This window comes from Hydractinia symbiolongicarpus, chromosome 4, assembly GCF_029227915.1.
Source record: "Hydractinia symbiolongicarpus strain clone_291-10 chromosome 4, HSymV2.1, whole genome shotgun sequence".
In the NCBI taxonomy this organism is placed as follows: Eukaryota; Metazoa; Cnidaria; class Hydrozoa; order Anthoathecata; family Hydractiniidae; genus Hydractinia; species Hydractinia symbiolongicarpus.
Window position 1 is genome coordinate 16,790,509 of NC_079878.1, and position 10,623 is coordinate 16,801,131.

The window sequence follows — 10,623 nt, forward strand, 5'->3', positions numbered from 1 at the left end:
ACAGCAAATTCGCCGGAGAAATGTGTCGGAGCATGCGCCACTTCCTCTCTTTTGATTTTGTTATTCGTTTCGCCGAAAAGTAGAAACAGCTCCTACTTTTTAGCGGTATATTGTCTCACTGTAAACTGTCAACCAATCAGAACGCAATTACTAGCGTTTATTTTTGGAAAATCTTGTTAGTACAAAGATTTCAAAATAACCATTTTGTGATTAATGCCAAAAAACAAGAGTTTGCATTCAGTATTATAAATTCTCCGCATGTTTCTTTGTTATTCGTGGAAATCAAAGTGATACTTCTAATTCGCCATAAATTGCACGACTCACAGTTCCTCCGTAGAAATCTGCCAACAAGCTAGTTAATTTTAAATTATGTTATATGTGGGCAATAATAGGCATTATGCATGGGCAATTTATAAACGATGTTGAACTCTTGAGAGATTACAAAAGAAGATAATAAAGTGCGTTTAATCAATGGTATCATCCAATGGGGAATTCTTTTTTCATAGATAAACATTACAAATACACTGGCAGTAGTGTGTTGTAACGTTGAGAAGAAAACCTTTGCAGGGTGGTTGGAAGATTTCGTATTGAACAACACAGTATTTGTCTTTGCTATTATAAACCTTTTTGTGACCAATAAAGACCTGACTTTTCTGAGGAAACCTTAGAAGCACATATCCAAACATATCATGTCAAAAATTTTTGGTAAAATCGAACTTATAAAATTAGATGTTGTGGAAAACGCTATTGAAGAGCAAAACAGGTAGGTTTAGAAAGATAATTCAAAACTCAACGATTATCAATCCTTATTCTTCTCAATGTTAACTCAAGTACTGGGACGACCTGTTAAGCATTGGCTTCTTAGAACTCGGGAAAATACATAAACATATTGACAAAACGAATTAATAGCTTATTGAAAATAAGGATAAGCGGTATCCGAAAGCGCAAAATTATACTGCACAGATATACTAGCGCTCCACTTAAAGACCAAATCTTTTTTGTCCACTTGATAATAAGTATACTAAGTGTTGTTCTTTTTAGAAAAACAGGACAAATGGAATTTTTATATGTAGTTAAACAGGCTCAAAAACCATATGGCTCACTTTACTGTGCTGTTTAAGATAAGAATATGTTGCTGCTTACTATACTTTGCTTTTGACAATCATCAACGATAAACACTGCTTAATTTTAACATGTTTTTGAATTTAAACGATAAAAGAGGTGATAATTTATTGAAATACGAAGCAAGGAAAATTTTTTGTTCAGCTATTTTTTTACTGGCAGCCTAAGTTTTTTTGGTTCTATTCACAAGTAATATTTTCATACTTTTATCATGTCGCACTATTTATCTATATTATGCAATTGTTATCAGCTCTGGCCATCATCTTTTTCCACAAGACAATTTGGTATCAAATATATTTAAATATATATTGAAAAAATCGTGAAAATCAATCCAACATAAATATTTTTCCGACAGTTATATAGACCTACTATTAGGTTATTTTGATAACATGCTCGTATAAAAAATAAGCAGGCTGTAAAAAGTTCACATGTGACAAATTTTTTGGTCGTCAACATTTTTATCAACGTATCTAAATTTTCTTGCCACCTCAATCTTATGTAGAAATACATTGCAAAATCTTTTGGACTCACGTTTTTTTCACATTTGATCTTTTAAGTGTCCTTAGTGAGTAAATTGGCGTTTAAGCCTAAAAATCCCACCAGGAGGCGGTCAATTATTGAAAGATTAAGAGAGATCTCACTTACTGGCTTACGCGCATATAAACAGATGCTTGTATGTCTCGGTACTGTTTTTATTTATATATATATATACGATTTAACTTTTTTTAACATTTTATTTAACTTATTAGCCACTGGACACATTGGTAAAGCAGATTGGTATCTGAAATGTAAATATCCTGTATAAATATTGATAATAATAATAACTATAGAGGGGAGCGTAGACAAGGCGATATCACATAATGTTAACCAACCTGCTAGAATGATCTTTAGTGTAATAACAGCATGTTTTTGTTTTGCAGGACCGAAAACGGTGAATGCATGGGAGTTTCCGTACTTAAAACAAGGGAGTTGTTTGAGCAAAAGAATAGGAAAAAGATGGAGTAAGAAAATAACAGTTCTCTTATGACGTCATTGGAGAAGTTTTCTCCTTTTTTATCGATAAAAAAATCACTTACGACATGTGTTGACGCAAAGACCGGTTTATTTTACATTTAGATCTAAAAGCCCTTCAGAAGAGCTCTCACCGCTGATAGCAGAGAAGTTGAAGATGTTTAAAGGATTTGTGCAAACATCGGTCTGCGCTGCAAATATTTTTATTGCTAATTTAAAGTTTGTTGATGAGGATGAGAGATTTGTTAGAAATCTAAAAATAAAGTAAAAAAACTCTTGTATATTCGACCATTCTCTTCTTAGAAAAAGAGCTTAAAAAAAAGCGTAAGAGTCAAGGAAGATAAGAGTAAATCTGTGGAAAATGGTATGTTATTTTTTGTAAACTAAATTAATTTTACAGACATTCCCATATCAGATTATTTTAACTTTCCCGTGCGTTTCTTGACTTCTGTCGAAACATAAGGTGTTTTTATGGGTACATGAAGTAACTAGTGACTCCTCAAAATTGCAAATTTTTAGACGAGGAAAAAATTTCTAAACAAGATTACGAACGAATGCTAACTGAAGAAGCAGAACAAGCTCTCCTAAATCAACCGATGATTCGCTCGAAAAATGTATTAAAACGCTGGTATTTTGAATCAAAGTCGACTGAGAATGAACGAAAACTTTCAGATGATTCGGGCGTCGTGGAAGAAGAAGAAGAAGAAGAGTTTGGTGCGGTGCAAAATCAAACTTCGAACGTAAACGTTTTTAATGGTATGTTTACATTCTACATATTTATATCCAGTGAAATCTTGTTTCGCGCCTAAGCTAGAAGTTTTTTGTGCTTTTTCGTTCTATCTTAGGCGGACTTTCCGTTTAGATTTTGCATTGCAGGACTCATAACTGTTCCACTGCAGCAAAAAAACCATTAAAGCGAAAACACGACCTGTTGCGTGTGGACTATAAATTTTATTGAGCAAATTGCCAGTTAAATGTCATTCCCAAAAACTAAATGAGTCGATTAAGTCATTGTAGCCATATTCACAGCAAAAAAATTGCAGCATTTCGTATTCTTGCTATTTGCTGCTGAAATCTGCAGCTAAAATATGATGTGTTTTAAAGATTTGTTTTTACTGAATATTAGAATACGATAATGAACGTCAAATATTAGAAGAAACAGAGGCTGCATTTCGGACATTTTCCATAAAATACAAACACTCTTCACATGCAATGCAGAAAGAAAAAGGTATAAATGATTAAGGATATTTTCAGTTATGGCACTTGTATTTTTGCTCATTGTTTGTTCTTTCACATATCTTCATCTGTTACAGTGATACAGGCATGTATTCGTCGAGAAGTTCCTGCTGATTTAAATGATGGTAACGTTAATGTGAAAGTTATGAATGCGGAAAATTCAAGTCTGAACACGTCTAGAGAGTGTAAATTACCGAACAAAACAACACAGCCACCTGTTATCGTTTCTGATTATAACGACGAAGGAGAATGCGTTCCAGAAGGTATCATCACCAATAGATTGATGGTAAGTGAGACCACTTTTCGTCTTGTTCGTCAAGTTCTAGAAGCTGGCCTGTTCTCTCCCACTGCGTTCGTAATAGTCGAATAAACAAGTTCAATTAAAAAGATTTCTTGATGATTAAAATTAGTTCTTACTTATTTTCGATGCTATTGTAATAACACTGAAACTTGGAATATGAGTGCTTGTCTTTTTTTTTAGTTATTTCAAAAAATAGCAGAGTAGAGACGAACAATATGAGCATAAATATTTCGGGACGAAAAATATCTTTAGTGTACATTAACGTCGAGAAAGTTCAGACCAAAAATTTCAGACATTAAATTATCGGATATTATTCTCGCACAAATTTATTTTAAGGATTTTTATCATAACTTTAAAATAAAATATCTAATAGAATACAAGGATGTTAGTCTACATCTGAAAATAGGTCTTTTGTTTCGATCTTGTGATCAATTGCTTACCATATGCTCATTTTATCGAATCCTTTTTATTATGAGCTACTGAGAACTTCTCAAATTGCCATAACGCCAATAATTGAGCATGAACTGGTTTCATTGCAATAAGGTTGGTAACCACATTATTTCTTAAAAATAAAGAATGAACAATTGAATGTTCGGACATAAAAAAAATCGGACAATTTTTTTTAAGTTAATGTAAAAAATGTTCGTTATTTATATAAAAAAAATTAGAAAATTTTTGTGGTTAGATATTGTAAATATGATAATAATAAATTTTCTGTTTTTAACGTTTGTCCTGTTACTTAACTCTGTTCATACCAGGGGGAAACATACTTTCGTTAACAACATAGAACGGTTTATCCACTGACCCTGAAACTTTTGACTTCCTAAAAATATTGTGTATAACATTTGCATTGCTGAAAATGTGTCTATTACGACATTTCTGCTAATACTATCATAGCCACGTTCTCTGTTGCGCTTTAAAGGCGCGTAATCACCCTTATCGAAAAAAATTAACATAACCATTTTTTATATTTATTTCAAAGTTCAGACGGAGTTACGACTTTCCTGAAAATTTGAGGATATAAAACTCTAGAAATGGAAATAATGGTACTTCAAAATCTTGAATTTATTTCCAGGTTTTTTTCCAGCCGCCATATTTAACGGTCTTGTTGATCTCTTATTCTCGTCTAATAAGCGGGCCGTCGCAAAATGTTTGTATGAAACCGTAGGTAAACAAACGGCATGACCACTGAGATGGAGTTCGATAAAATCGCCATTATGGTTGGCTCCGTGCACGCTTTTCTTTTTGGCTTGTTTTTCTTTGTAAAACATGGCATCAAAAAGTGGAAAGAAATTTTGGTTCTGTTTAAAAAAGAGGCCGGGCGTAGAAACACTTTCTCCACTTAGATTTAATTTTCTTCTATTCTATTCGCCACTGTTTTTGGAGACAAAACAAAACGGAAAGAAGAAATCACAGCATTGCCTCGTGGCTATTAATTATGATAATTAATGCTTATCACGCTCTTTCTTTTTTATTAGCTGACCGGGATTATTGCATATTATAAGCAAAAAAACCCTACGGGGGAGAATGCTCATTGTGATAGTTGAAGATAGTTAAAGCACTATGGAGATAATTTTATTTAGAGCATGAGAGGGGAAATTCTGAATATTTAGGTATTCTAATTGTGTAGATTTGATACTGTCTCCATAAGGAAACGACTAACTGTTTGAACAAAGGAAAATAATCAAAAAGTAAGACAGCTAGCGAGGCGAAGCTGTCTTCAGAAACAACAACAAGAAGTGGTCAGTGTCGCAAAGAAGATTTCAGTAAGTTAAAACGTTTAAGTAATAAAGAATAACACAGAAACTTCGATTGATTTATCTGATTTATCACGTCCGGAACTTTGTTGATACATTTGTAAAGGCATTACGATGGAAACACGGCTACGGATACTCTCCTTTCTTCATTGTTTTTTCTGTAATGGCATGAATCCAGCAACCATATGATCGATTTTGCCGTGCGTTTATTATCGCATGATTCGTGCAATGAAATGCAATGGCGGTTCTGTAGGCGAAGAGAAATTGGGGTGAGTTTGCTATTTCCATGAAACATTTGAACATGTTCTGGTTGTCAGTTTTCAATAAAATTTTCTGCGTAATGCTTTCTCATGTATATCTTTCAATTTTTACAATAAAATAGGCACCTCAAAAAAAAGTTGCATACAGGGTGATTACGCGCCTTTAAGAGTTCAAACGCTGTATCTAATTTACTTATTGGTAAAGGGTAATTTTTATGTTAGTCTATCTTGTTTCTAATATTTGGTTCTAGACTCCATCCTACGTTAACAAAGAAATCGTTAATTGCAAATTCATTTTTATTTTCTATTACAATTTCACTCTTATTAACTTTTTTTGAGTACTGCATCTTGACTATCAATTCTTTCATTATTGATAACAGGTTTGTGTAGTGATTTTTCTTTGAAAGTTTTCTTAGTTTCTCAAATGGTTTTTTTCAAAGTTTCCTAGTTGTCATATATTTAGCTTTAGTTTTAGTTTTGATGACTTTATCCAGCCTTTGTTATCCATGGGGAATTCAGCGATTTGGTTTATAAGAAAAAAAGGAATATAAGAATATATAAGAAACATGAGGCAAGGATTTGCAGAAAATAAAAACAAAGTAAGAACACTGACAAGTCTGAATCTCTGGCTCTTAAAAAAAAATATCAACTGAACCAACACAAAAAACTGTAACAGGCCCTGGGGACGAGATTGTGTTATAAATCTGTCTCATCTTAGACGGTGTTTATTTTATTCCTTTTCATTTTAAAAATGTTTCATAACAAATGCAAATTACGTTATTCCTTTGCCCATTTGCAATTATTGTCGTGCAAGTTGATACTTATCATTCTTTGTTTTTCACTTATGATGACGTTATAAGTAGGCGTCTTTTAAGAACTCGTTAAATTGAGGGTCAGACAGGAGAAGAAAAATGTGAGTAAGACTTTTTTCGTTTTTATATCATTAAGAACGATTTTTGGTGGTGTTCGTAACGTCCCTCTCTCTGCAATATTTTTTTGCCCAGCGTTCTGACTAATTTATTCGTGGCTTTATAATTTACATGTGCGCTGCCCCTGCGAGCCATTTTGAAAGGGAAGTTTGTTTCTGGGCCTATTAAGTTTCTCAAATTTCAAAACGTGTCCGGGGGTCCCGATTTATTGAAGAAAAATAGATTCGGACCCAGTCTTCCGTTTTTATCGGAAATTATGAACCGATTCCTTATAATGCATTTTCGTACTGATTTACGCAGTCTACGAGGGTGAGTCTTTGTGTCAATGGTTCGCCGTTGTCGGCTGGTATTGTGTTGTTATTAATTGACTGGTTTAGAGGTTGTACCGTTTTTTGCTCTTCCTCTTTTAAGACTATAAAAGGTACAGATGAGTCAGGTATACAGGTACTCTTTCCCGGAAATACATTTTTTTGATTTTACAAAATTTCTGTAAGCTGTTCCTGTTTTTTATTAAAAGATTTTAGTGGTAATCATTTGGTATTTGGTATGTACAAGTGTTGCTCAGCTGTTTGTCAAAGTCCCAATCGGCAGAATTTCGCAGAGTTGATCACGCACATTCATATTATTCTTAATATCAGCTAACAACCAGGGGCATAAAGAACCTTTGATTCGCTTTGTTATAATGGTTGCGCGTTTGGTAAATAACGTTGTCAAAATCATTCTCAAATATTTCCAAGCGGTTTTTACATCTTTTATTTAATACAAAGGTTCGAAATCGCGTGACGAAAGATCTGCTTTTAGTGCCTTTGGATCGTACAGTCTATAATCTCTGCATATTATGTTTTTTTAGGCTGAAACTATTATGATTTAATTTTCGGATATATCTAATAAAATAGTAGTAGAAAAGGTAATTATAAGTAGTATTAGGTTATTCACGGTCAAATCCCCGCTTCAGAGTATCTCTGCAGTACCAAAAACTGTGACGTCACAGATTTATCGTGCATCAAATTAATAAAAACTGCCGACATCATCAAAAATTGACGCATGCGCACATGAGTAATGTGAGCCATCCCAAGAATCCGACGACATCATGCAGAAACTGTTTTCCAGTTGGGCTCTACTTATATTGAAGAGAGATGAGTGTCACACACAGCTTTAAGACGCAAGACATGTGCAACAAGGCTATTACATCTATCCTCAATTGCTCATGCGTGTACCGGCTCAGTTCAAAACCCAAAACATGTGCAACAGAGTGGCCGAGGCAAAACAATATACCATATAGTATGTCTTGGATAGGTTACAGACCCAAGGCATGTAAAACAAGGCTGTTGAACAGATTCCTTTCTTTGCTCAGGCACTTTTGGACCCTCTCAAACCCCAGACATATGCAACAAGGCTGTTGCACATGTTCCGGATAAGTTTAAGACTCACAACATGTGCGGCAAAGCCGTTGCAGAGGATCCCCTTGCACTGGAATATGTTCCAGATAAATTGATGACCCCAGAAATTGGCAACAAGGGTGTTGCGGCCGTGCTCTACGCGCTCGATTATCTTCCGGACAAGCTTATTACGCAAAACATATGCAACAAGTCAATTAAATATGATCCTTATTTGCTCGGGTGTGTCCCAGACTTGTTAGTTACATTACGGAGTTTCATACCGCGCAGGTCTGGGCACTAGCAAAGCGCTTGTAGGGACAAATTTTTATATCCCCCGCAGAATGTAAGGCATATTTTACAATTATTTAAAGGCAGGATACTCAGTACTGACATAAGATTGTATATTATGAAGGTTCAAGACCTAAACTTGGTTATTAATTTAATTGCTTCAAGTTGTGGGGTACACTCATCATGAAAAGTTGGCAGTCAAAAGAGAAAGAAACCTTATTTTGATAGTTAGTTACATCACAAGTTTTAATATTGTCTTAAAAATATCACAGTGCTGATCAAAGAGGGATTGCTAGCATGTCATTCAAGTTTTACATAGCTACTAGTACAGCCAAAATAATGTAGTTCATTAAACACAGTAAAGAAAACAATGGGTTTTTTTCTAAACTAATAGTTTCATGCTCATTCAAAAGATACCTAGCTAGCTATAATATTAAAAAACAATTCTAAAATTTCTTATTTTGTGTTTGCTAGAAACTTTATTTAAATAACCAGGGCGGAGCTACGTACATTTTTTATAAACCAAATTAAAAATTGTCAAAAAGCTGGCTGTATCTGTCTCGTAGTTTTTGTTAGCTAGGGTTCACTCATATATATCGTAGCCTTATTCATACAGTAATCAGATATATAGGTGGGTAAGTGCCCAGATGCTAAAAATAGGACCATAAAAACTCATTTCTAATATCACTCAACTTAACAGTGCAGTTCACACCAACTTAGCCTTAAAAATTGCTACGCCTCAATTTTGCATTAGAATAATTTTAATCTGTAAAGTACAAAGTTTCGACCGCTGCGAAATATAAAATAAAATAACATACTGTGGTTAAAATAAGCAAATTTAATGCAAAATAACTTTTTAAACAAATTTAGTGACTTTAACTGGTTTCGTCAAATATTTTCGGTTGCCAAATTTTTATGTACCACAAATTACTATAGCTAGCTATCACAAAATTGTAAAAGTGGACCTTTCCTAAATTTATTCTTGCATTTTACCAAAACTAAGAAAACAGTAATACAGTGTAACATGTATATCCCTAGCTAGTTATGTAATATTTATATACAATAATTTCTAACGAAAAGTCAAAGCCAGTCATAATATCATTGAAGTGTGTATTTTATTTTCAGTCCATTTTATCTGTGCTCTTTTTTACATAACTAATTAGCTATACTTTGCAAATAAATTCTTTATTAAATGCTCTTCCACGTTAATCCATGTCAAACTTGCAGATTCATATATAGCTAGCTATAGCTTACTGTAAAAAAAACTTTCTTTAAGTCTTTCTATAGCTAGCTGTAATTTTTATTTCCTCTTGCCAGAGTGCACTGATAATGATAGAATAGTGTTTCCTTTTAACCATTACTTTATTCCTCACAACACAAAAGGTATGGTATATGTAGCTTGCAACTTCAGGAAGCTAAACCCTAAAACCAACATCAACAATATGTCTTCTCTTGCCTCTCTATAAAAGTCAGTAATTTAAGTTATCTTCGATTCCAACATCTTACCCATGTCAATATACCACAAAGAGGGTTAGCAACACCATTTAAACGTGTTATTAAAAAGCAAAACGTCAGTTAAAGTAAAAAATTAGTTGAAGAAACATCAGGCAGGATTTTGCATTTCTGCCTCTTTTCGCCAGAATAGTTGTGAAAAACTGACTATGAAAATTATTTGGGCTATCAAGACAAATGAAAACAAGCCAAAAATTTGTCCCTATAAAGCGCTTCGCTAGCACCCAGACCTGCGCGGTATGAAGCTCCGTAATCAAGAATGCTTAGCGTAGCGGATAGTCTGGCAACTAGTATAGAAAGTGTTGCGGAGAGGTTGCCAAGGCAAAGGCATTAGGCACGGCAAAGGCACGGCAAAGGCAGCCAAGGAAAGAGGAAGAGGAATCAGCAAGGCAGGGGTAGGCGAGGCATGGGAGGCACAGGCAAGGGCATAGTAGGCAGGCACCAGAAAAGGCATGGGAAGGGTAGGCAAAGGCATTAAGCACAACAAGAAAAGGGCATGGCAATGCACGGCAAAGCAGGCAAGGAAACAGGAAGAGGAATCAGCAAGGCAGGGGTAGGCAAGGCCATAGAAGGCAGGCAACAGAAAAGGCATAGGAAGGGTAGGCAAGGGGACGGCAAGGCAGGGGCAGGCACGTTAATAGAAACTCTCTCCCCCTACAACTCAAAGATATACTCAATGTAAAGTATTACATTTATATAAGGTCAATATACAGTGAATCATCTTAGCAGAATTATGTGCCAGTATAATACAACCTGGTTGTTGTAGGTGCAAGATAATTATGTTTTTCCTAGCCCTGTCCAGAATTTGAACCTGGATCTCTCATTTGC

At 34.6% G+C, this 10,623-nt stretch overlaps 1 protein-coding gene across 1 annotated transcript; it reads left to right on the top strand.

Moving 5' to 3' along the window:
* The first annotated feature begins 524 nt into the window (after window positions 1–524).
* Window positions 525–4,394, top strand: LOC130641605 (uncharacterized). The gene is made up of 8 exons (XM_057448472.1): window positions 525–763; window positions 2,043–2,123; window positions 2,239–2,317; window positions 2,437–2,497; window positions 2,653–2,889; window positions 3,260–3,361; window positions 3,447–3,655; window positions 3,851–4,394. Exons 1-8 carry the CDS (start codon window positions 690–692, stop codon window positions 3,872–3,874), a joined length of 867 nt encoding a protein of 288 aa, XP_057304455.1. The 5' UTR covers window positions 525–689; the 3' UTR covers window positions 3,875–4,394.
* The last annotated feature ends 6,229 nt before the right edge of the window (window positions 4,395–10,623 follow it).